The 25,857-nt window shown below is 51.3% G+C and overlaps 1 protein-coding gene across 1 annotated transcript in view; it reads right to left on the bottom strand.

Moving 5' to 3' along the window:
• The window catches only part of PTPRT (protein tyrosine phosphatase receptor type T), a 668,348-nt gene that overhangs the window by 584,544 nt on the left and 57,947 nt on the right, over positions 1–25,857 (bottom strand). Inside the window, exons 2-3 of the mRNA XM_045832856.1 lie at positions 16,422–16,693; positions 6,575–6,656 (exon numbers count right to left, since the gene is read on the bottom strand). Of these exons, the coding sequence (XP_045688812.1) occupies positions 6,575–6,656; positions 16,422–16,693 (354 nt within the window). The remainder of the gene's footprint in view (positions 1–6,574; positions 6,657–16,421; positions 16,694–25,857) is intronic.

Raw genomic sequence — 25,857 nt, 5'->3', positions numbered from 1 at the left:
TTAGGTTCATCACTTTCCTTGTTTGGGGAGACAAGTCCACACCTAAGTGAGTTCTTCAAAGATGAGTAGGCGGATAACCTATGCCTAGAAGAATGAGTTTCTTCACTGAGGTACAAAAATGCCGAGGGTCCCTAGCACATCAACCAAAGTAAGGTGGATCTGGTCACCGACTGCCCGCAGAACGAGACCCAGTGGAGGGTTGTTAAGAGGATGGAGAAGGTTCAACAAGGGCCTCTGGGCATCTTTCCAGAGGGAGTCAAATATCCAGAGAGACAAATAATCATGGTAATGCTATTTATTGAAAGCTCCCACAATGCCAGGTACTGTGATAAATGCTTTAGATATTTTATGTAATGTAACTTCATAACATTCCTGTAAAGCAAACCCTATTATTACTTCCCTTTTAGAGAAGCAGAAACCAGGGCTCACCAAGGTCAATATGCCAAGGCTACACAGCATTAATGACAGGAACGGGATCCAGACCAGGCCCATTCTAGCCTCCAAATCAGCACTTAACCATGCACATTCCCTTGCTTCCTGGGCAATAGGAGGTCGATGGTACCACCTAGACTCCAGGATCCCAAGAAAGGGCTCACAGACAAGGCTGTGTCCAGGCTCCTGTCACTGCTCCCAAATATTTTATCACAAGTGATCCCTTTCCTTGCCCTTTTGTCCCCATGGGCTTCACCCTCAACCATCTGGTCTACCAAATGGTGTCACCGCCTGCAGAAGTCAGCAAAACCAACAACCTTGGTGGAGTGAGGCAGACTCGTGGTGCAAAAGCATATGCCTTCTGCTCAGGTTTTTAAACAGATAACAACAACTCAGAGACCTTCCCCCGCCCCCATGCTACCTTTGGGACCTCACAGCTAGAGTGGAGTCCAGAATTCAAGGCCCAAGGAAGATCTCTCCCTGGGGGCTTCTCAGAGTTGAAGGTTCCTTGCCTCTGGTCAACCTGACAAATGTCACGCTGCTTTGGTTGTCTGAAATTGTTTCCTTTTTGCTCTCCTATATAATTTGCAAAGTTATTTTTGGAACTATCAGTTCAAGTCGATTCTTCACATGGAGACACTGTGAACCCAAAGTCCGTTTATGCCACAGGTTTCAAGAGGAGAGGTAACATCTAATCCATTAAGTGGGGAAGCTCAGAGACTTTGCAGCAATGTTGGGAAGCTTTGTATTGGGTTTTAAAAAGGGACGCCTCTCCTTACTTTTGGGGGACACTGGGCAAACGGATCAACCTCTGGGATTTATGCAACTAGAAATGGATCTTCTCTGGATCAATGCCCCTGCTTTCTTCTCGCTCCTCCTTCTCCTTCAATGCAGCAGACCTTTAGCCCTAATTCTTTCATCTCCCATCCCTCTACCTTCCTCCCTTCTAGGTGCAGTGGCGGAGAATTTAGAGGCTTAACAGCTCCCCGTCTTAATATTCATCATTGTGAAATCATGATGGTCTCTGATCTCTGAGCCCTGGTCTCATCCCCAGATCATGACAGATTTCTCTCTCTGGATATTCTGTGCAGGTTGGGGACCTGTTTGGTCCACTTCTCTGAGCTTCTGGTCTCTCCAATCCTCCTCCTGTCCCCATCCCTCCCCGCCCCGCCTCCAGTTCATTTCTGAGCCCTGTGCTCTCTCAACTGTTATTTTCCCCAGTGTCTACAGCTCAGGGAGAAAAAGAATTATTCCACCAGCTTCAACTCAGCGACCTTCATCCGAACACAGTTGACCCCAGGACCCAGACCTCCATCAGTGTGTGGTTTTAAGCATCCCACACTCATGCTCCACTGCTGAGTACCAGCACCCCAAAAATGGGATCCCGCTGAGCAGGGTTAAGAGAAAATGGCTGTGCATTTGGGGCAAAATGCCTTGATGCTAGTGACATTTAAACTCCCGCAGATGTCACTGCAGCATCTAAAGACGTATTATTGTGCCCTTTATCTCACTCTTTCAACCTGACAGCGCCCAGTAGGAAGCCACACAATTGAGGGGAAAGCTCAGTACATACATCAGAAATGTGGAGCAGACACTCCACAGGCTCGGTGACATTGTCCCAGAAGGTTGGTAAGGAAAATAAAAGTTTATAAAATTCTAAAAATCAGCTTAGGAGCTAGAAACTTGGAAACTGACATTTCTCGTCCACGGTCATAACTGCAATGGCCCCGCTCACGGCTGACCCCGAGAAACAACAGTGGCTGAAAGAATTTTCAAATAACACAAAAATGTTAAATGGGCTATAAAATATAGACAAGAGGTTTCAGCTTGTGAGAGAAAATAATTTCCTCTGAGTATTACGCCTATCAGTATCGGTCACTGTTTTGGAAGCTGCGAGGCATGCATCTAAAACCCTAACTTCAGCTTAAGTCAATCAAGAATACAATTACAAAGTGGGCACTGACCACCCCCTGGAACTTTTGGAATACTTATTGATAAACACTGACCACATGATCACAGCAACAATGTTTTGGAGGACAGAAGTGGAGAATTAAAAAGCCTGACATGAAGAGGATGCGCGTTTCTTGATCTAGTTAAATTTTTCAGAATCTGAGTGAAGTTATAAATGCATTAACATTGAGGCCGGAGTTTGGAGGACAAGAGCTGGCAGTCCAGTGGACAGTCTGAGGGCCACCAGCAGGCTGCATGACGCGTGATCCCGTGAGCAGCTCCTGGGATGCATGCACGGTCAGTACCTTGGAAGGCGGGACTCAATTCTCCCCCGATTCACACGGCCTGAGCGAGCACCAGTAGCTTAGGCCACAGTGGGGATGCGCCATTTGTGATGCCTCTAGCTTCCGGTCCAACCCATCATGTGGGCCCTGTTGGCTTTACCTCCTGCATGTGTCTTTAATCAGTCCACCTCTGTCCATCTCTCTGCTTTATGTTTCTTCACAGCATGGCTGACCATCTGCTGTGGGCTGACTTGTGTACCCTCCAAATTCACCTGTTGAAGCCTTAATGCTCAATACTTCATCCTGGGACTGCATTTGATGATCGAGTCTCAAAATAACTGATTAAATCAAAATGAGCTGTTGTTATTGTTGTTGTTGTTGTTGTTGTTGTTGCTTTAAATGTGGGCCCTTATCCAACCTGACTGGTGCCCTCATCAGGAAAGGAAATCTGCACTCACAGACACACATGTGGGGACAAGGTGAGAAAGGGGCCGTCCACAAGCAAAGGAGAGAACTCATGGGAGCCCACGGAGAAACCAAGCCCGCCAACCTCATCCTGGACTTCTGGCCTCCAGAACCACAAGCACGTGCTCTCTGTGTAAGTCCCCCAGACTGTGGTAAGGATTTTGCTGTGGCAGCCTCAGCACACTCATACAGTCCCCCATCTGTTACAGATCATATAATGTCCTGATTGTTTGTTGAATTTCCAGTCTCTTTCACTCAAGGGAAGCCCACAAGAGCGGAGAATGAATCTGCCTTCCCCCATAAACTCAGACTAGTGTCGGGCAGAGAGTTCCTGCCCAGTAAACACTCGTCAAATGGCAAATGGAGGCCTCTCCACTCCCCTGGCCCAGGCCGCCGTGATCTATCTCTTGCATGACGCCAGCACTTTCTAATACATTTCCTGACTTATTCTCTATTCCCCAGTGGTGCCCCCTGCACTTAGACTGGAATCGAAACTGCTCATGACGACTCTGGGCTCGGCCTGCTCAGGCCCAGCTTCACTCCCCCGCATTCGCTCAGACCACTGTCCCTGCGCTCGCGACGCCCAGGGCACTCACCCCGTCGAGCTGCCTCCCACAGCAAGGCCTCTGCACTTACACTCTCCTCTGCCTGGAAGGCCCCCCGCCCCCCCGCAGATCGTTACACAGTGAACTCCCTCTTATGACTCGGGGCTCAGTTCACAGCACACCTTTGGAAGCACGGCCACTGGGTGCGTTATCTAAGGAGCCCACCCATATCCCAGTCACTCACGTTTATTACAGTCATTGCACTTATCACAATCTGAAACCACATTAGTGGCTCGTTTAATGCTATTTAGTGTCTTTCCTCCCTCTGCTCAGCGCGCACCGTGGAAACGAGGACCGAACCTGTCTTGATTACTTAAGTATCCCCTGTGTCCAGCAGGAGTTCTTGATCCACAGCTAATGCCCAACATTTTACTTGTTGAAAGAAAGGAGGGGCAGACGCCTGGCCTGGACTTGGGCTGAGCAAGGGTCTGTGGGAAGGGGCCTTTGCTAGGCCCCGCCCGACTCCACGTGACTCACGAGCAGGGGCCAGGCCTCTGAGTGCCGTACGCACCGCCAGTACCTGTCCACACAGTTAAATGGAATTTGTCCAATTCCAGCCCCTGTCACAGGGCCCTTACGGTTTGATTTCTGGGAAGTTTAAGTTTCGGCTGCCTAAGCATCAAGGTTGAACTCGGCTGGAGCACATTATGCAGGAACACAGCCAGGGTCACGTCTTCCTGAGTTATAACCCATGGCCCATTGGCTGGGTAACTGGCTCTAGCAATTCCATAACCATGCAATACACACTCCTCAGCAGGAGGACTACGAGGCTGTCGGGAGAATCCTAAATTCAGGAGCAGCCCCAGCAAGAGGAGGGATCCAAGAGGAGCCATGAGACTCTGGGGCCGGAATGGCATCCACCTGCCCTCCAGGGGACCCTCCCCCACGGAGACTTCTCAAAGCGAAGGAAGCATCCGGCTGCAGCGGGAAGTTGTGAGCCGTGCTTGGAGTCAAGCAGAGCTTTGCCAGTCTGACCTTGGAGGTGGCTGAGGCTGAGACAAGAGACAGGTGTACGGTTGGGCCTCGTGGTGGAGGCAAAACAGCTCATCAGAACACAGAGTTCTGGGTCCTGGGAGAGGGAGCCAGGCCAGATTCTCCCGGGGAGAGGCAAACATCAGCTTCTAGAAAGAGCAAGGGCGAGCATCGGGCACAGGGAGAGAAGGACGAGTACAGCTGGATGCACCCGATAGAGCCCTCTCTGAGGGTGGGGCAGTGCGGGGCTCAGTGAGCTGACGTGGACGACAGGGAGAGCGGATATCTCCCGGTGCAGCTGCCCAGACGGAGGTCAAAGCTCATACTCCAAGGGGCAGCTGACGCTGATTCCCAGGGATCGAGGGAGGGGACGACTAATCCTGGCAAAGGGGATTCATCTGAATATCCGCTATATAATCCCTGCATAGTGGGGCAGGCGGGTTTCTGGGACCCTTTTCACATGAAGGTCTGGTTCAGCAGAGACATTTGCCAGACATGACTGAATGGCCAGACCCATCAGAGAAAGTTCCAAAGACTCAGGAAGTAGGGACGAGGGGAGGAGGGACCGTAAGCCAGAGAGAGCAGTGGAGAGAGTGGCTGGATCTCCGCGTTCCTGACAGGCAGGCTGTTTCTGGGAAGGAGGGGTCTCCTGCACAGCAGCCCATGCTGCTATCTCAAATTCTGTCTCACCCAAGCCCCCTGGAACTTGTCCCAGTTTCCTCCAGAAAGGTGCTCTAAGACGATGAGTCCAACGGTGGCCGTCTAGCGATGTTCAAGACTCTGACAAATGTGCTGCAGCAGAAATAGGAAGAATCCTATCAACTGAAGCAGCATGGATGGCGCTGAAATGAGAACAGCCCCAAAGTGGAAGGGCAGAAAGGCACAGAGGGACAGGGCCATGGCGCCTCTTGAGGGGAGAGCAAATTGCACCATAGCCAATAGCATGCGTGACTCACAGCTAGAAGGAGGGAGTATAAGGAGCCCTACTAAGAGCTTCCTGGAAGCAGATGGCTGCTGAGGAACGGATGAGAATCCCCCATAGGGAGAACACTAACGAACTAACGGGGCTGGCATCGCAACAAGCCCTCCGAGGGGCCACCACAATCCCCACGCACATCCCTTTGATTACAGCCCTTCCTCCCATCAAATGTGATGTCATCTCAACTCCCTACACCCAGGGCTTGTCCCCGCTGAGATGTACTGAATCCAGGAACCACAGCTCCCTGCTCAAACACACTCACACGTCTTACAATAAATGCAGCAAAGAGAGAGAAGTTCAAGGGGAAACTTGATGGGCACGGAGGAGTGGTTTGCCCTTGAGGACTCTTGACACTGTACCATAAGCACTAAACACTGCGAGAAATCTTTCTCGACGCCTACACAGAGCTGATGAGTGTATTTAAAATTACTTTTAAAAAATTAATAGCTTTGGGGTACTTTTCCCAGTGAGTGAACAGTGTGCTAATTTGCTCCGTGTTTTGGTGGTATTCTTTTTTTAAGACAATTGCACACAATTCTATCCAAAGCCCTCTAATTCTTCCACTTCAGTGGTCTGAATCCCGCTAATAAACAATCAGGACTGTAGACTGCCTTAATAATGGAGAGGGATTCAAACGAAGATGTTTTGCCAGTCTCTGCAAATTCCTGTAGGTGCTGCCTGTTGAACAGGCTGGCGAAATTATGGATTTATTCAGGACTGATTGCATAGAGTACATAAGCACTTTTGAAGAATTAAAAGAAAAAAAAAACCCAGAGGGAGTAAGAGCTGTTTGTGAGCTGAATAAATGGGGGCGGGGGGTGTTGCAGCCTCCAAGCTACCCACCCTGGCACGGAGTAAGGCTGTGCTGGGGGGAGGGGCAGACTTACTGCACGGATGAGCGAGGACCCGGACCTCGTCCACGGCGATGTAGCCAGGATGACCTTTCAAAGAGACGGATTCAAATATCACCTGCAACACACACAGGGCAGGAGTCAGTTTCACGGAGGTGGGCGTAGGCGCTGGTCATAGGAACCCTCCCGGCCCCAGACCCCTCTATGATTCTGCTCCCCATCCGAACCACATGAAGAGGCCTTGTATTGGGCTAGGATGCCATCCTGGCAACTGACTTAGATTTTCAAACCAAGGTAGAAAGGCCACACTCTGGAGACTAGGAAAAGAAGAGTCAGCCACATGGAACATTTTTAATGGGTTTCAGAAGTAACGCTTGGATGCAGGGAAACAACCAAAATATGGCCTGGAGACCCCAATCTGCAGCTTTCTGTTTGTTATTGTCATACCCCAACTTCTTATGAACGGAGGGGGAGCAGCTTACCTTGGAAGCTGCTTAAGAAAAGGAGGGCTTATCCTGATTTGATTCTGTTTCCCCAAGGAACACAGTCCATGTGACTTTGTTAACAACACCTTTCAAAACTAAGCCCCATGCACAACTGCCGGTATCCGGGAATCCAAGGGCAACAATTGTTTCTTTAATTCTCCGTTCTGACTGCCACCCAAACTGCTTATTTCAATACAGATTTTGTGGCTCAGTTACAGCTTTCTCTGTCATCCAGCCTCTCCCTTCATCTAGGAGCTGTGGACACCTGTGTGGACAACCCGACCAGCTTCTGACCTCCCTAATTCCAATGGCCTTATCTTCCACTCAGCATGAGCCACAGGCTGGGGCTTGTCCTCCACTCCCGAAACTGGAAATTCCAACTTGCTGTATTTTGGCACAGATGCCCACCCCATACCCCTCTCCCAACTCACTCCTTCAAACCTTCTCTTCGGGCTCACATAGTGCGCGGAACCTCAACTTTTCTAGAGACCATAGGCCTGCCTAGACTCCCTCTATTCTCAACAAGCCTGGGGTATGCCCCCCCCATTGGATAATCACCGATGCCATTCTCACCTGGAGCCCCGATCCCTTAGCACCCTCACCGCAACTTCGACGAGCCTATCACGTTACTGCCTTCTCCACTCCCGTCCCCCCCCCACACATGTTCCCCTGTCAACGTCACCCCGGCAATGCCAGCAGATACCCACATCGCAGATTCTAGAGGCAAGGGGACAAGAGAGGGGCTGACTTCTAACTTCCTACCCATCAACCTCATCAACAGGGTTTGTTTTAGATTCCATACAGGTCAGGGTCCTAAACACCGCCCACTGCCTTCTCTCTGCTGATGTGCTTGACCCCTTCCTCAGCTGCATTTTCCAGCATCTTGCTTCTCCTTGGCTGTCTCTTCTAATCCTGCATCGCCGAGCCCTTCCTTTTATTCTTGACCTTGACCTACGTAAATGCTTGGGCTTCTCTTACACTTTAAATGCTACGCTCTGACAGCAAGTTCTTCTCTGGTTGAATCCGGCTGTGTAACAATCATATCTAAAATCCCCACTAGTTCCATCTGCACTGACTCTCAACACTTCCTTACTCCCCACTGTCAAACTTCAACCCACTGTAATCTGGACTCGGTCCCCAATGCCCCCCAAAACTGCTCTCCTGGCAGAGGCCAATAACCTCTTAATTGCTAAATCCAACAGGCATATCTCAACCTTTGTCTTACTTTAAGAAGGAAGACGGAGTGCTTCTCAGACTCCGGGCCAGGTTGCCTGGGTTCCAGTCCTGGCTGCACCAGTTATCAACGTGTGACCTTGGACAAGTTACCTTCCTGCTCTGTGCCTCGGTCCCCTCCTCTGTAATTACAGCGTCTGCCTCGCGGGGTAAGTTTCCAGATGAAAGGAGTTAATACACTGCTTAGAGCAAGGTGCTCCACGTGGTAGGTTCTCAGTAAATGTTTGCTATACTTATTAATACTTGACCCTTTGTCTACAGTTGTCAATGATCATAGTTTCTCCCTTTCTGGGTTTGCTTCTGTTTAGGCTCTGGTGACGCTCCACTCTCTTCATTTTTCTCATAAACCTGAGACCATTCTACCACAGGTCTCTTTTAAGCACTTCTCCTACATCCAACCTTCAAGTTTGGGCCTCCTCTACCCATTTTTTTCTCTTCTTTTTCTTTCTTCCTTTTTTTTTTTTTAACTGCACACACTTTCTCCAATAGCTGCAAATCGTTGATAATCCCCATGCCCAGCTCTCCACACCAGACTTTTTAAAAACCTAAACATCTGTCTCACTCATCCAGCTCACAGACTTGTATTTCCACCTCAGTAGCCCATAAATCCTCCGACTCAAACTTCAACGCATCTGAACGGCCTTCCTTTCAAACTCTCTCCTCGTTGCCTGGGGCACCGTCCTTCCTGAACTACGGACCTCGGCGGCTTGCACTGTGACCTGCCACGTCACGGGAGTTCGGGATTTGGGAACCTGCCTGGGCTTCTCCTCCAGCCCTTCGCCTCACATCCATCTTCTCTTCTGACTCTGTCTTCTCTGTGTTGTTCACGTCTTCCCACGCCCTTCCATCCCTGCTACTAAGAGGGACCATGTGGAGCAACTGTTTCACAGGCCACACCACTGGGACATCCGTGTCATTGCTCCGGATCAAATCTTCGCTGCGCTTCATCTCTAGCACCTCCCCAGCCTACAGAACGGACCCTCCCCTTCCTGTCTTTTACTCCTCAGTTCAAGCCCATAGGTGGCATGTACGGTGGGTGATGAGACCAACAGGAAAACCTCCTCCATGTGGAACGTTTTGTGGGCCACGTGGTCACTCCGGGTTCATGGATTGGGAGGTCAGTGGTCCCCGTGGAGCCCAGAGTCCAACCGCCGTAACCAGTGAGCAGGGAATGGGGGAGAGGGGGATGATGGCGGTGAAGAGGCAGCTTTCTCTCAGCCAACATATGTAAAGTGACTTGGGAATGACAGTCACGGCAAACATAAAGCAGCTGGTGCCAGCATGACACCCTCTCTGGAAGAGCTAGCAGGGCCCTTCGGAGAGCGCTAACGCAGAACATTGCGCTGGAAGCCGGTGGGGCGGGGGGGGAGTGTGCGGACATAAAAGTGGAAGAGCTGCCCGCAGAGGAGGAAGGCAGCAGAAGGCCCTTCTACTGACAACCGTGTATCTGGTAACGCCTTTAATAATTCAAAGCAAACCAAAATCAAAGTCCAAAGGGAAAGTAATAAAAGAGCAAACACAGAAAATACATGTATAAAGAAATAGTACAAAAGCATTCAAATTGTGTAATACAAACATGACAAAAGTTAACAGAAGGTATGTGCGACAATAAATATAAATAGGTTAAAATAGAGAAAAAGCTCTCAGGCTGTCTAAGTAGATGAAAGCTAATTGTATGCCCTGAGATAAACACCTCAACAGAATGACTCAGGAACCTCAAGAATAACAAGTTGAACAAAGGAAAATAATAGGGAAATACAAATAAATAGAAAATAGCTGTTGCAAAAATAATGTAAAGGCATCGAAGGAGAATTTATAGTACAAGAAAAATAAAAACCATTAAGTGGACTGAAATGGCCATTTGAAAGACTTCGTGAGCCAATAGACTTAGAAGAAAATAATGAAGAAAATAAATAGTAGTTATATTTTAAATAAAACCCATTTATATTTATTTAGCCTATGTTTTAGATTCTGGCCAACCAAACAGAGAAAAAATGCATCTGTCAAGTATGCATATAACAGTGCATTTACTAAACAAATGTTAGTGAATATAGAGAATGAAATTTCTGGTCAAATGCTCATGGGTTATTTGCACAAAGATCAAATAACAGGCCACAGTGTAACTTCAATCAATCATACAGGATTGAAGAAGAAACCGTATAGGTTTAGGTCTGTACACTTTCTAACTAAATTCACTACAGCTAGAAATTAACGATAAAGGCTTAAAAATCAATTTCATAAAATTGAACTATTATACATTTCTTAAATATACCTTCTTGGCCCTGGCTGGCGTAGCTCTGTGGATTGAGCGTGGGCTGCGAACCAAAGTGTCGCAAGTTCGATTCCCAGTCAGGGCCCATGTCTAGGTTGCAGGCCACAGCCCCCAGCAACCGCACATTGATGTTTCTCTCTCTCTCTCTCCCTCCTTCCCTCTCTAAAAATAAATAAATAAAAAATAAAAATAAATAAAAAATATATACCTTCTTAATAACTATGATGTCAAAGTATGTGTTGTATGTTAACAAAGTCTGAAACAAAATTGAAAGTTAAATGGCAAGCTGAAAAAAGTATCTGTCATATATGTGCCAGCAAAAAGGTTAACAACCTGTTTTGTGTAAAGAATTCTTGAGATTCAACAGGATAAGCAAACTCTCCAAAGGAAAAATTGGCAAGTGACCTCAGGAGGCAATTAACAAAAGATAAAGTCACCATGACAATCACCCATGAATGCAAAACTCTTTTAATGGCATGGGGTCTCACGAAGACATACTAAGGAGCCTGAATTTTCTTCTGAGCCACTGAAAGACTTGAAGCGGGGAAGTGACATAGTCTAATTTACATTCCAAAAGGATCGTCCTGACCAATCGGTGGAAAATGACTGGCAGGGAGGTGGGCAGCCGGGAAAGAATGAAACAAATAGACCTATCACTGGGCTATTGTAGTCACCCAATCACAGGAGGGGGATGGCTCTGATGGCTGGTGGCTAGGGAGAATAACGGCTGATGGTTTGAGAGAGATTTCGCAGGCAGAGACGAAAAAATTGCCGTCAGATAAATAGCAGGGGAGTGAGGGAAAGACGCAGCCAGTACTCTTCAGTTTGGAGCTGGAGCTCCTAGGCTAATTCTGGTGTCATTTACCAACACGAGAACAAGGACACAAGGGACATGTGTGCACTGGCACACAGGCAGGGGCTACGTCAGGGTTTCCTGCTGGCCATGTTAAGTCGCGATGGCAATTAAGTGTCCTAATGGATATGCTGAGCAGGAGGCTGGCATTACATTTCTGAAGCTCATGGGTAACTTAGGAACCGGAGTTACAAATAGGGTTGCTTCGGCATCTGAATGTCATGTAAAGTTATTGAACTAGACGAGGTCACCTTGAAAGACGGAGTAGGTAGCTCAGAGAGGAGGGCTAGGGCCAAGGCCAAGGCCTAAAAGCCCAATAGAGAATTTATTTTTTAGGATGGTAGAGGTTGGAACATGATTTTGGGTCCAGGGAAAGGAATCGGGGAAGTAGCACAGACTAGAAGGGAGTGAGGAGCAGATAAAACAAGATTCTAGAAGGAGCAGGATTCAAATTGGGTCAGAATACCAGCGGAGGAATTGGTATTGACCAGAAAGGGCACTTCATCGACTACAACTGACTGATAATAAAAACAATAAAATCAGGGAGTATAACCACAATAATAAAGGTCTACAACACTATGACATGGCCTTGATCCAGCCTCTCAACAGCCCTAGGAAGTGGGACCAGCTGAACTACAAAACTCAGAGAGGGAGCCGGAGGTGTCAGGACAGAGGTTCCAGTCTCCCGGTTCACGGCCCACGGCCACGCTCGTCCCTGAACTTCGGTGAAAGGCTTCACGACTCTCTTTAACCAGGCCACCGGGTGAAGCAGAACTCTGACTTTTATTCCAGTGCATCCCAGTGGGGCTTAATTAAATTCTTCTAACACTCTGTTTCTTCTGTTATCACCCAGCATTTAACCTATCCCGTAATCATTAATAAATATTCCATGAATGAGCACGAGGCCTGTCACGGGAGAACGGGTGCGTGACGGTGCAACGTACACCGGCCCGCCGCTCCCTCGCCTTCCCTTTGCAAGAATAAGGATTCCGGAGTGACACGGAGGATCTTTTATTCATCAGAATTCCTCTCGGGAATGTTTCTGTCAAGCACTGGGGTAGATAAGATTCAGGTTTCTCAAATGTGGGAGAATGCTATTCTGTAAGAAACAAAGGAGAGAAAGTCCTGGTTTTCCATTAAATGAGTTCATAATTCTAAAGCACTTACAATGCCCACGGTAAGATACTGATAAGCATTACTAACACTATTCCTCTGGCTCTGGAGACAGGAATGGAAATGAGGGGGGAAAACGGTGGTAGATCCCGGGAGAGGGAGAGGGAAGGACTGTCCAGGTGACCCTCCCGGGGACTCCCACCCACACTCCCACTGAAGTTCCTACACTCTGCAGACACTCTGATGTGTGTCGTGACTGGTGGCAACTGGCAGAGGCCGGGCTTTGGGTCCCCAGGGAGGCCTATTCATGATAAAGAGGCACCTGTGGTCACAGGAGCCAAGGCGGCTGGGGAAGGTAGGGGGAGAAGGTACAGAAAAGTGTGGAGAACAAGACCACGACAGCCCGCAAAGTCCTTAATGAAGGCTCCACACTCACGAGACGTTAGAAGTAGCATTGAAGGTATGTTAACACGGACAGGCAGGCCCTGAATGGGACGGAGAACAAAGCCCCTCGCAGAACAGACCTGGGGAGCCTCTCCCCAGCCCCGCCAGATGGCTCAGAGTAGAACACTCACAACATCTGCCAAAGCTGGGAGGGGCCAGTCCTTGGCATGCCACTCCAGAATTAGATTTTTCCCAAAAAGTCATGCCAGCTGCCCTGAGTGGGACTCCCCAGGGCCCGGGGAGCGGAGGGTCAACCGTGCAGATACGAGACCGGGTGTCTCAGAGCCAGCCCCAGGAGCGTACCGCACTTCCTGGAGAGAAAGGCAAGGAAGGAAGGTCCACACTGGATGGGCTTGGACCCCCAAGGGCTCGCCTGGACTCAGCTGCTGAGGCAGGTGCCCTGAACTCTGAACTCCTGCAACGGGGCTAGCACGCAGGCCTGCACCCAAGTTCCTGGGCCAGCAGCCAGCAGCCTGTTCTCAGAAACAAGGGCTCGCCCTGGGGGGCACAATCCAGGAATGGAGAGGGAGACCTCCAATGGTGGCCAGAAGGTGCTACTAAATTTTACAGGACGGCAGGCCTCAGCCACGGGGAAACAATGGGTACTTGCAGAAATTGGCAGGGTCACCCTTTGAAAATCACACGTAGCCCCAAAGCTCCAAATATTGCCTTAGCCACATGGAGTACTTAACAGTTCTGAATAGGAATCTAGGGTTCATGGTCAAGTTTCTGACCGTGCAACAAGACCTCCAAATGTGAGCTAGGCCTTGAGAGCTTTTGTGAGAGGCCACGGGGCAGAGTGCTATGGAAGACAATCGGAGGAATCAGGTTTGGCTGTAACAAGGCGCTGCAGGCGTGGCTCACACAGAGGCAGCATTGCCAGGGATGTGCGGACATCGGGAGAGATGTGAGGTCCCCCAGGGTTCTTCTCGCTGTTGATGACACAGAAGGGAGACCACCCAAACAAACAGGAGCAGCAGCAGAGAGCTTCTTCTAGTATGTCCAAGCAAAGCAGTTGAAAAGCTGCCACTCAACCCCTGGGCCAGGTTCCTGGCCAACAAACATCCGGGGCATGTGGATCATCAGAGTCAGAGAACACCTGAGACCGTGGATGGAGATGATCACCCCATCAATGTGCTTCTGGTATGGGGACCCTGGTCAGAAAGACCCCATCCAGTACCTGGCCGGGTCCATTTCCTGGGGACAGATAGCATAAGGGGACAAGGGGATGCCAGGGCCCTCTAGAAACTCAAAACAAGGCCCTGGAGGAATGGAAGCCAGGAGTCGGGAAGGAGTCAGAAGAGAAGTAAAAGACAGTGCTGTCTGTTTACAAGGAGCAGGGAGGGCAGGATGGAGGGGGTGAGGCCGAAGTGGGCCTTGCCAACACCCAGTGATGCTCCATGCCAGTGCATGGGGGCGGGGACCCTGGGGGGCAGGGACCAGAGCAGAAGGCCTAGGCTGGGAACCCCAGCTTCTCTGCAGGACATTCTCCAACCCCCAGGCTGCCATGCGGACCTACTGCCGACTGCACACGCCCCAGGCCCTGGATCCTCAGGGACATCCTGGTGGGGGTGTGGGGGATAGAGCTTCCCCGGAAAGACGCAAACCTCTCCCTGGGCATGAGTTGCTGGGCCAAGCCAGGAAGTGACTCCCCAAGAGAGGCTCAGAGATCAGCCTCCAACAGGCAGGAGCAGGTTGTACGCGTGTTTGGGGGAGGGTCTGATATGTCAGCACTTAGTTTAAGAGACCTGGCGTTTTAGCCTCACTCTTTGGAGTCCTCCAGCAGAGAATCAGGACTACAAAAATTTCAGGGGGCTGCAAACATTTTCTCCAAAGGTGAGAGAGAAAAAACCGTTGCCTCACTGGGACTCCTCCAAGGACGGGGCCCATGTGCATTTTCGTGGGGAAGGATTGCTCAGGCCGAAATCAGGAGGCCTGCCCAGGCAAGGAGGAGGGTTTGCTGCTTAGTGGAGAGGGGGAGGCCAATGAGAGAGGAGATGGGGTGGAGTCCCGAGCAGGCAGAGGGGCCCGGGCCTGCGCCCTCCTGAACTGTGCATGGAGTTACCAGCCCTCCAGAGTGCCGGGCGCCAGGGAAGCCCTGAGCAAGGGCTGTGAGTCCAAGCGAATTCGAGTCGGGTGGGTCCAAAACGTCAGGGGTCTACAGAGCAATCCCAAGTGCCAGGTGAAAGGTGATTTCGCCGGGGCAGGGGACGGAGAACAGAGTGAGCCAGTGGCTGCAAAAGGAATGAAGAGTTCTATGATTTTTTTTAAAAATCTTGAGATGGAAAAGTTCAGCATCATTAAAAACATGACACAGAATTAGTATCACCTGGAATGGGCAGGGGCCTGAGGCGGGGCTCCAGCGGCAGCTGAGCAGCCCGCTCACCTGAGCGAGGGTAGGCGGGGGAGGGGGGCGGGGGGGGGCAGGAGGACACTTCCCTCCCTGGCCCCGCTGAGCCTGGTGTCAGAAAGTCACTCATGAGAAAGAGAAAGCTCCCCTATTTATTATGGAGCCAATTTTAGGGCCGTGAAATATGACTTTAATAAATAAATACAGAAGCCATTAGTACATGAAGGCCAGCACTGCTGAAAACTAAAATTGTGTTTCGTCCACAGAATCGCACAAGAAGGCCAGCGCTTGGGGTCTGGGGAGATTTAAGATCCCTCTCTCAAGGGTCTTTGAATCTCCTGATGGGGCCCGTCTTCTCTGCCCCTGACCTACGTGCATGTGGGTGTCCCTGGGTATGTGGTGAGGCTCGGAGCATGCACACGTGTGAGCCCCTGTGTGTGTGTGTGCGCGCGTGTGCACACCATTTAATTGCTGTAGCCTGGCAGCCAAAGCCCCCCACGCCCCACCCACCCCTGCAGGCTTCATTCACTGTGTGTCTACTTTGCAGCCTACCCTTCACTGACCTGAGTTTCCAGGCTCTGCCAAAATCTCCCCCTCACGCCTCCAGCCCACAGCCGGCCCGACCCCTGACAACTCCAGCGCCTTGCCCTTCCTTTTTCAGGAACTCGTTCTTCACCCTTCCAGACTCAGCCCAGCTGTCTCCTCCTCGTGGAAGCCATCCTCACTGCCTTCGCCCCAAACACCCTCGTGTCCAGGGGGGACATTTGACTAGTTAGCTCCTCTCTCTGAACCTCCGCTTTTTCGCCTGGAACACGGGATTGTCGCAGCGTCTTCCTCATCACACAACAGTCTCTGCCTCATCAGTTATTTCACAAAAGGCTTCAATGCCTGTGTCCCTCCAGCATCCGAGGAGCCCGGCCCCCGACTCTGTTATTATTTGCGCACCAGGCTCCTCTTCCCGACCATGAGCTCCAGGGAGGCGGGGCCTGGCTGGAAGGAGAGGCTCCGTCAACAGGAGTCAAACAAGCACATAAACAAAGTCCTTTTGCAACTTAACCCTCGGCAGGCAAGAGGGATCTACTAGGTTAATGATGACTTTTTTAAAAAGTCCAACCATGGCCCGAACACCATACCTGGTAGAAGTGTGGCCAGAAGGTGCTGATGGCCAGCTCTGCCTTCACCCAGCCCTCGGTGACGACGCCGGACACGTTCCAGACGGGGTTCCCCTGGGGCCCGCCGTTCACCTTCACGTAGACGTTCAAGGCCCCCGGGCTGGACCTGTCGCGGCTGGAGAAGTAGTAGTGGAAGTCGATGCAGTGCGTGTCGTTCTCCTTGAGGGTGGGCAGGAGGAGGTGGGCCTTCTGGCCGGAGGCCCTCCCGGAGCTGTTCACCATCATGAAGGACCCTGGAGACCCACAGAGGGGGCGGGGAGTGGGCGAGGAGAGAGAAAGAAAAATCCTCCTGAAAACCAGTCACTCCCATCCACACGGCGGCCGGAAACCGGGTCACGCTGGGAGGGCCTGCTGGGTGAGCCCGAGGAAGCCACATCCCCTCTCTCAACCTGCGTGTCCTCCTCTGTAATTGCGGATAAAAACCCTACTCAACAGGGTGGTTGTAAGAACAGTGAGAGAGTAATACATACAACGTGTTTCTACAAAGTAGACACATTACAAACATTTACAGAAGAGACATTATATCCAGCGGCTCCTGAAGGAAGCATGGAATAGAAACCCAGGAATTTGGTTAATGGCAACCTCCATGGGGAAAACGAGGTGAAATACAACCTCATGCGAGCCTGGGCTGTCTCGGGGGAAACAAAACCTCGACAACACGAGAGGTGGCGTTATTCCAACATACTCCGCCTAGAGCCCTGCATTCAGTGCACGGAACGTATCACAGGAGGGCATCTATTTAAAAAAAAATTACAATGTATTCAAGTCAGCAAGGAAGAGCCTCAAGAAATGGGAGAACCAACTGGAAGATGGTCAGCCTGGAATGGAGGGTAAGTAACACTAAGCACATGAAGAAGTGCCAGTCGGACGCTAGGTGTCTTATTTATATGTTATTCAATTTAATCTTCAGAATGACCCTGGGAGACTGGGGATTTTCATTTTATTTAAAGACTGAGTGGCTTGCTCTGGGTCACTCAGGCAGAGAGGGATGAGACCCAGATTCTCTCCGGCCTCCAAGTTGATGCTATTATTACCATTCGCCGGACACTCGATTACTCCTTTCCAGCCTTTAAAAGGCTGTTTCCTCGGAAGGACGTGAGCCTCACTGGAGTTGCTCGGACAGGTTAAGGGGTTGTGTCGAGGTCTCCACCCTTCCCTGGATCTGCTTCCTTGGCCTCCGGCTTCATGGGAGAGGCAGAGGGCGTGTCCCCATCCTGCGACTCTGAGCTGCACTTGCTGTGGTTAACGGGATGCTAACAGAACAGCTGGGCCAGAGGCCGGGCTTGCCCTCCTGCTCTGATGTCACCGTTCATGAGACGAATGCACCCCAGGGAGCTGTGGCCCCTTTCCGCTCGGGTTGGAGAACAGACCGATGAGGAGGAGTCCTGAGCAGAACCGAGAGTGAAGAACCGAGCCATCCCACCCACGCAGCGAGCAGCACAGCCACGCGGCCCACAAGCCCAGCCCGGACCAGCAGAACCACACCCGACACTCGGACCGTGAGTGTGAGTCAGTGCTCACCGCTGTGTGGCACTGGGTCCCCTCTCGGCAGGTCAGGCAGCGTCACTGTGGCGACAGCTAAGGGCTGAAGGTGCCTCAGAGGGCACACTTAGAGAAGAAACCACCAGGAGGCACGTTTTGGTGCAAAGGGCCCTCTGACACGTACAGCTGATGCAAAATGGGATGGACCGCCAGAGACAGAGGGAGCTCCCCGTCACGGCAGGTGACACAGAGCCCGGGAATATCTAGACGTCTGAGAAAACTTCACAATCAACTCTGAGGGCTGCACTCTGTGACTTTAAGCCCCATAATTCCATGACATAAACTACACCATAGAACACAGTAGATACACTCAGATGATTCTGCATGAATATGCTCACCACTGTGGCTTTGAAATCTGCCTCCAACCACTGGAATATTCAGTTCAGGATGAAACCTTACAACTACTTGCCCTCAGCCACAAAGAGCCGCTACTGCTAGAAAGCAGCCTCATTCTTTCACCCTGATTCCCAAAATACTAACAGCTGCCAGCTAGTAAGCGCTGGGCAATCCGTATCTTGTTGGGGTTCCAGAGGGTACCAATCATTCATAGCCCATCTCCTGTGGGATCTGAACGAAGTTAAAAATAAAGGAGAGAGGTCAAGTTCAAACCCTCCATTTCATTATTTCCGAAGCCAGATTCGAGAAAGTAACTTGGACTTGAGGCCAAATTAGGCCTCCTGCGTTGTCTCTCATGAAGAGCACGCAGAGCACCGGGAGGATCTCGGACTCCCTCCCTCCAAGTCCCCCCACATCCCCAGCGCCAGTGCTGTCCTCGAGGGCTGACCACAAAGAGCCGTTTCGGGGGGCTCATCCCCAAAGTAAACCAACAAGAAAGGAAACAAGGACAGAGCCTTGAACCCATGGCTATCAGACTTTGCCCACCCACCTCCCGGGGTCGGAGCCACTGAAAGTGAGCCAAGGCGGCATCTTCCCCCGTGTTTCCGGGAGAGTCACATTTCCTAGTTTACGGCTTGGAAGTAGAACAGGGTGAGTGGAGAGGTGACCCTTGTCAGATGCTGCCACTCATCATCAGAACCTCCAGTGAGGCAGCAAGACAGGGGCCACCGCAGGGGGTAAACTGAGGCTAGCATCCATGCCCATAGCTGTCTGCTGACCTACACCCCACAGGGTTGCAGGGGTCTCCCTGGGAAGAAGGGGTGACGACCCACAAGCCCCACGAAGGTGGGATGGCTGCCCCTGCCACGGAGAAGCGGCACGCCCACGGGTCGGGAAGGCAGCCTGCGAGGCCAAGGGCATCTGGCTCTCTCCTCTGGAATCCCATGATGCCCCGTGGACAACTCCGCCCCCGTCCTCCTGCGGATTCACACCGAGCTCTGTCCTAGGGGCCTCAGCGAAGAGGTGAGCAGGGGTCCCTTCCACCGGCCCAGGTTCCCACTTCTTCCATCCCAGCCCCAGTGGTGGGGCAGGCCACTGAGCGATGTGAAATCCATCCACTCCCCTCTTGCTGCCCCACGGTTGCTGGTAGAAGGCTCAGCGTTTCCCCGGAGGTGGGGCTGGTGGAAGGGGTTGGCCCTCCATGGACTCCCCATGTAGCCGACGTTACCTACTGATGTCCAAACCTGTCCCCTCCATTCCGGGTACATAGCTGGACCACATTCCCCAGCCCCCCTTCATAGAGAGTTGGGCTGTGCACTGGGGTCTAGCCTGTTGGGCCTGCATATGAAACGTGCCACTTTCAGGCCTAGTCCCCAAAAGCTGCCTCCCTCTCCCCTCCCGCAAGCCTCCTTGTTCCACCCTCCCTAACCTTGTCTCTCCAAGGATGGTCCTCGGAGTGGCAGCCTCAGCAACACCTGGAGCTTGTAAGAAAAGCACAACCTGGACTATGGATTCCAAATCTGCATTTCCCAAGACCCTCAGCTGGTTTGTACAGCAGGAAGCACATGAAAGCGTGAGCATCACTGCTCCATTGTTCTTTCCCACCCGCCAGCTGCGAGCGCAGGATGGCGAGAGCCTAAGTGACAGCAGAGCTGCAACGACAGGAGCCTTGTGGCCCGAATGGCCGTGACCATGAGAAAGGCCACCCACCTATTAGGAACACTCACTTCAGACCTTTTGTAAACAAGAAATAAACTATTTATGGGGCCATTAAGCCGCTCAAACTCTGTAGTTTATTTCTGCACCTAGCATCCTCATTATTGTGCTGGCACCCCCATAGAGCCCCTACTCCCCGCAAGTCCCTTTATTTAGGGAGACAGGATGAGTAATGAGAGCTACTGAGCAAAGCTGCGAGACGCTCCCAGCAGGAACATGATTAAGAGCAGCATCCCTGGGTGAAAAACAGGGAGAAAGAAGAGAATGGGAAGAATGGGCTGTGGGAACGAATCCTGGAGGAGAAAAGGAACAGCTTGGACCACCCTCAAGACCATTTGTGTCTCAGGGGGAGCCAGAGCTGGGTTGGGTCGGGGTCACATACCATGTTCCCCAACACCACCCTCCTGGCCCGTGATGTAAATTTGTGCGACATGTCATGCATGCATTGGCCCTCAGACCAGACAGAAACGTATGTGTCTTGGTGCTAGTCTCAGAGAGACGGCCCAGATAATTAACAACAAAAAAAAAAAGACAAAGAAAGATAAAAGAAAATGATGGTTGCCCACCCAGTCTATCCCCAAAGGGGAAAAGGGTGCAGGCCAGAGGGTCACAGTGTCCTGCTCGTGGATGTCTTGGGGACACGGGATTTAGACCCTGGGTCAGTGTCCTGTGGCTCCTATAACAAATTACCACAAGCTTGGTGGCTTCATACAACACAGTGTCTTCTCTCGCGGTTCTGGGGGTCGGAAGTCCAAAGTCACGGTGTCGGGAAGGCTGCCCTCCTCCCGGAGGCTTCGGGAGACCATCCACCTCCCTGCCTGTCTGCTTGCGGTGGCTGTTTGCATTCCTTGGCCCTCGGCCCCTCCCTCCATCTCCACAGGGCACGGCTCTAACCCTGATTTCCTTCGGCACACTCCTTTTTCTGACTTTGACCTTCCGGCCTCCCCCTTAGAAGGATCCTATGCATTGCGTCCACCCAGGCAATCCAGCAAAATCTCCCCACTGCAAGATCCTTAATCCAATCCCATCTGCAAAGTCCCTTCTGCCGTGTAAGGTGACATATGCGCAGGCCCCACGGACATCTTTGGAGGACCATGATTCTGTCAACACAGGTATTTGTGTTCGTATGCCCACAGGTGTCCCCAGCTAGTGAACCAGAGACAAAGGGACAGCCCATGTGGAAGCCGGCAGGCAGGCACTGTCTGTACAGCAGGGATCCCGGAAGGTCTGAGTGTTCCCACGTGAGTATAGAAGCCTCCTCGTGGTATCAGGTCCTGTCCTCACCAAAGTCTTAGAGGGAGACCATGATATGAAAAGCAAAATGTGGTGTCAGATCATTTCGCTCCCAATCTGGACAGAAAGAAAAGAAGGTTTGGGGGTAGCCCTGGGGTAGGCCCACCTCCCATCGGTGAGAACTCATCAGGGCTGCCGGCCAGCGTAAGCGCCGTGGTCCATGTCCATGGTAGGCTCCTCAGACCCCGCCCACCACGGGTGGCTGCTCTCAGGCCGCCCTCCGAGGTAGCCGGAGTGATGCTCTGGAGTCAGAATTTGCCCTGTGGTTTGACCACTCGCTCTCTGAATTCCCTTCCTGTGTGGGGGGAATCTCCCTAATTTTTTAAGCGGGGCCCATTTTCCTCTACCTCAAAGAAAAAAGCCTGACATCCTCTTTCCCAGCCTTCTCTGCAGCGAAGACTCGGGCTCACGATCTGGGCTCCGCTAAGCACGTGCACCCTGCCCCAGTGTCTGAACTGGAAGCTAGTAACTAAGTGAGCCAGGGCTCAGGGACCGCAGACCGTGTTGAGGGCACCGTGGCAGGGGAGGAAGATGCCTCGTAGTTGCGGAGGCAGCAATCACAGAGGGCCGGGCAGCAAATCCCACCTTGACACAGAGGCGGAGGTGACTGACTCAGCCAGGTGGGTCGACCTCTTCCAGGGCTGAGCTCAGCTGAGCTGGAATTCGAAGAACGACGAGATGTAGAACCTCACCAGCCAGCGAGCATGTTATGAACACTGACCGTGGAATCTACTACCAGCGGAAGCCCCCGCCTGGCCCTGCTGGAACTCCAGCTCCCAGCCACATTCCCTGTGCATTCCCCAAAGTACCCCAGGCACCTGAAGTAATGATGGCAACCTCACTGTCCCCACAGCACTTCCAGGCACAGATACCTCATGTGCCCTGGCCATTGGTGTGGTGTCTCCACAACTGGACAGGTCCTTGTTAGTGTCTCTGCTCTGGGACACCCTCACAGGACACACAACTGAACTGCTTTGGCCCAGGAGTCAACAAGGTTCATGAGACAGCTCTTTCTGCAGACTCCCATGGCAGGGCGCTTTTCCCCTCCCCCTCCCCGCCCCCCCCCCCCCCAGGATGCACGCTCACCCAGCACCTCTGCCCCTGCAGTTCAGCTCTTACTTCCACTTGGCATCATCCTTTGGGATGGATTTTTTCCCTCTATCCACGGCCCTGGAATCACGCCCCACAACTGGGCCCCTCCAGTCTGCAGGACACATGAGTCCTCTCATACCCTAACTGCACAGGGCTCAGATTTCTCTCTCCTGACAGCCCTTCCCCAGGAATATCTCTGGCCACATCAGGTTAGTATAACCAGCAGATTGAATAGATACTAGAGGGCAGAGGGCTCAGCTCCATGCATCAGAATGTGCGAGCCTGTCTGCATCCTCAGCCAGGACCCCTTCCATGGAACTGTGTCTGCTGGTAATTTGGGAGGGCACTTCAAACAGAGGGAACAGCATGTGCAAAGGCACAGAGGCAGGAAGCCATAGCGCCCGGCAATGCAAGCGTGGAGTCTTAGGGGAGGGAGGGAGCCAGCCTTCTGCACCCCGCGCTCGGCGTACAGCAGTCTGCCCACGTCCTCCAGAAAGAAGGAAGCCATATCTCTGAGTGGAGCACAGGCCTGCTGGTTTAGAGATTGCTCGGGAGTGAAGCCCTCATCCATCAGCAGCTCAGTGAGGCTCTCTTTTGTCAACAGGTTGGCTTAATTAATATCATCCGAGGGCTGTCAGTTTCCTGGAGATCAAAAATGAGCCGGTCATTATGCTGAGATCAGTCAAAAACAAGAAAGAGGAAGACTGTAAATACATTCCTTTACCTTCTCTCTCTCTCTCAAAAATCCACTGGCGTGATAAGGAACATAAAACAGCATTCGTTTCCCCATAGTTATTATACACAGCACCGAAACGTGTGAAATTGAACCAGGAAGTGCTCTCGGGCTGGCCATAAATTTTGCATTTTTCCCCCTCCGTGCATAATAACGCCTCGATAAGCGCCCCGTTATTGATGCGTCTGCAGCCTAGACCCCCTTTTTGGAAGCAAAATGCTTCTCCGTAGCAGATGGTGGCTATTGTGTTTACACATGAGCACCTCACGATTGCATTTCCTCACGTTGGCAGTAAAGAGAAAGCCCAAATTGAGTTTTTAATGGCGCTGCACATTGTTCATTAAGATTACATGAGTGTGCTCGGGCGACTGGCAGCTGAGCGCCTGGAGCTCCGAGGCTCCGAGCCATCCCTGCAGACAGGTGGCCCAGCCGGCTCCCGGCGCCAGGACCTATGAGAAGGGAGAGAGCGGATAGCGGCAGGGACTCAAATGCTGCCGGGAGCCAAGCAAGGCAACGGGGTTGGGGGGCGGGGGGGCGGGTGGAACAAGCCCTCAATCTGCAGTCGAGAGAACTGGGTTTCAGTCCCTCTCGTGTCATTGCTTAATTGTGTGACTCTGAGCAAGTCAATAAAAGTTCCTGGGCCTCAATCTCCTCATCTATAAAGTGGGATGATGACAGCCACACACCAGCGTTGTTTGGTCTGTCCGTTTTCAGTGACGATTAAATGAAACACTGGACTTGGCTCAATAGATGTTAATTTCATAATAAACAGGCAGCAGCTGGTGATAGTGGGCCCAATGCAATTTGCAGCGTTTAATGTTATTAATGTTTATTGAAAACTTAGCACGTGACAGGCATTGATCTAAGCATCTTTTCGCATTCCAGTGAGGTGGTACCACGCTATCCCTGAGTTAAATAAAGCAAGGAACACCGAGGAAGAGAAAAGACTTGAGTCTTTTGCCTACACAGCCCACATACACTCCATAGTTAACAGAACAGTCGCTTTAAGATGTCACGCCCTATTCTGTGGAGCCTGTGCATGTGTCACCTACGTGGTAAAGAGGGACTAAGGCTTCAGATGGGATTAAGGTTGATAATCAGAGGACCTGAGAAGGGGGATGATTCTGATCGAGAGGAGCAGGGGAGGCAGAACCAGAGAGAGCGGGGATGACGCTAGGATGCCGCTTTGGAAACGGGCTCAGGAGCCATAAACCAAGAAACACAAGTGGACTCTAGAGATGAGAAAAGGCAGGAAAACCGATTCTCTCCTATGGCTTCCAGAAGAGAACACAGGGCTTCCAACACCTTGACTTTAGCCTGGGGCAGCCTATTTAGGACTGCTAAGACCTCCAGAACAGTAAGACTGAAAACATGTGTGCTACTTGTGGCCATTACCTTTGTGATAACAGGCTATAGCAGCAATAGGAAACTGACGTACACTCCAGGCTTCCCTGCTCTTGGGATTCTGCTCAGGGGGCGGTCTTCCTGAAACCCACACTGCCCAGCCCAGGCACGGTCCCCGGCCGCTCCCTCTCGGTGACTTTCACTGATGCCCACAGAATCGGTTATTTCTGCATCACCTGCGCCATACATACCTCTATGATAGCTATTCTGGACAAGACCTAATTTAAAAGTCCAGAATGATAAAGTTCAGCTGTCTGGTCACAGCAAAGGAGCAAGGGACACAGAAATGTCAAAAGATGCAATGCACCGTAAAGTAAGGAAAGATGTGGCAGAGAAGCACAGAGTTCTGCCACTGGTGTCATGAACAGTTAGTTATTCAGCTCATCATAAACATAATTTACCAACAGCCAGAGGAACAAACATATCATTCCACATTATCTATATTATCAATATAAGCAATCTAATTATCATGTGTCCAAAAAAAAAAAAAGCCAAGAAATTTGTTTCTTTTCTAACAGACCTGAAAACGGAGCGAGGGAGGAAGGGAGGGACTAATTACAGTTTAATGGGTACATAATATTTACTTACAACAAGGAAAACATCCTGAAGTTTCAAAGGAACTAAACACCATGAACATTGTGTCGGAGTCAGCGTCCTGAACAAGCAGGAGTGTTTCTGTAATCACTCATTCAGACCCAGAGTTGGGGTTTGAGCATTTCATATGCAAATCTGCTAGGCAGTTCTCCAGGAAACAGCTACCCCATAATGCGGGTGGGTGTAGGTAATGTAGTTTCAAGATGAAATTGACCCAGGTGATTGGATTGGAAGGCACTGCTGGAAAAGGCTGTATACGTGGGCCTTCCCCCTAAAGACTGGGAACCTGGGGAACCTGCAGGCTTCCTTGTCCCTGAGAAGGGGAAAAGAGAAGGGGGGCTGGCAAAAAACAGAGGAGAAAGGCAGTCTTGCCTGGTGTGGCTCAGTGGATTGAGGGCCAGCCAGCAAACCAAAGGGGTCGCCGGTTCGATTCCCAGTCAGGGCACATGCCTGGGTTGCGGGCCAGGTCCCCAGTAGGGGGCGTGCAAGAGGCAACCACACATGGGTGTTTCTCTCCCTCTCTCCCTTCCTTCCCCCTGTCTAAATAACATCTTTAAAACGAGAGAGAGAGGGAAGGGAGGGAGAAGAAGAAAGAGGAGGAAGGAGAGGAGAAAACAGAAGAGTCAACACAAAGGAAGAGAGGAGAGGAGGGAGAGATGGAGAGAGGGTGGAAGGAAAAGAGGCCGG

This window comes from Phyllostomus hastatus, unplaced genomic scaffold, assembly GCF_019186645.2.
Source record: "Phyllostomus hastatus isolate PE091 unplaced genomic scaffold, TTU_PhHast_1.1 phas_contig_17, whole genome shotgun sequence".
Taxonomy (NCBI): domain Eukaryota; kingdom Metazoa; phylum Chordata; class Mammalia; order Chiroptera; family Phyllostomidae; genus Phyllostomus; species Phyllostomus hastatus.
The sequence above is the reverse complement of the archived record's forward strand: the minus strand, read 5'-3'. Positions and strand labels throughout refer to the sequence as shown.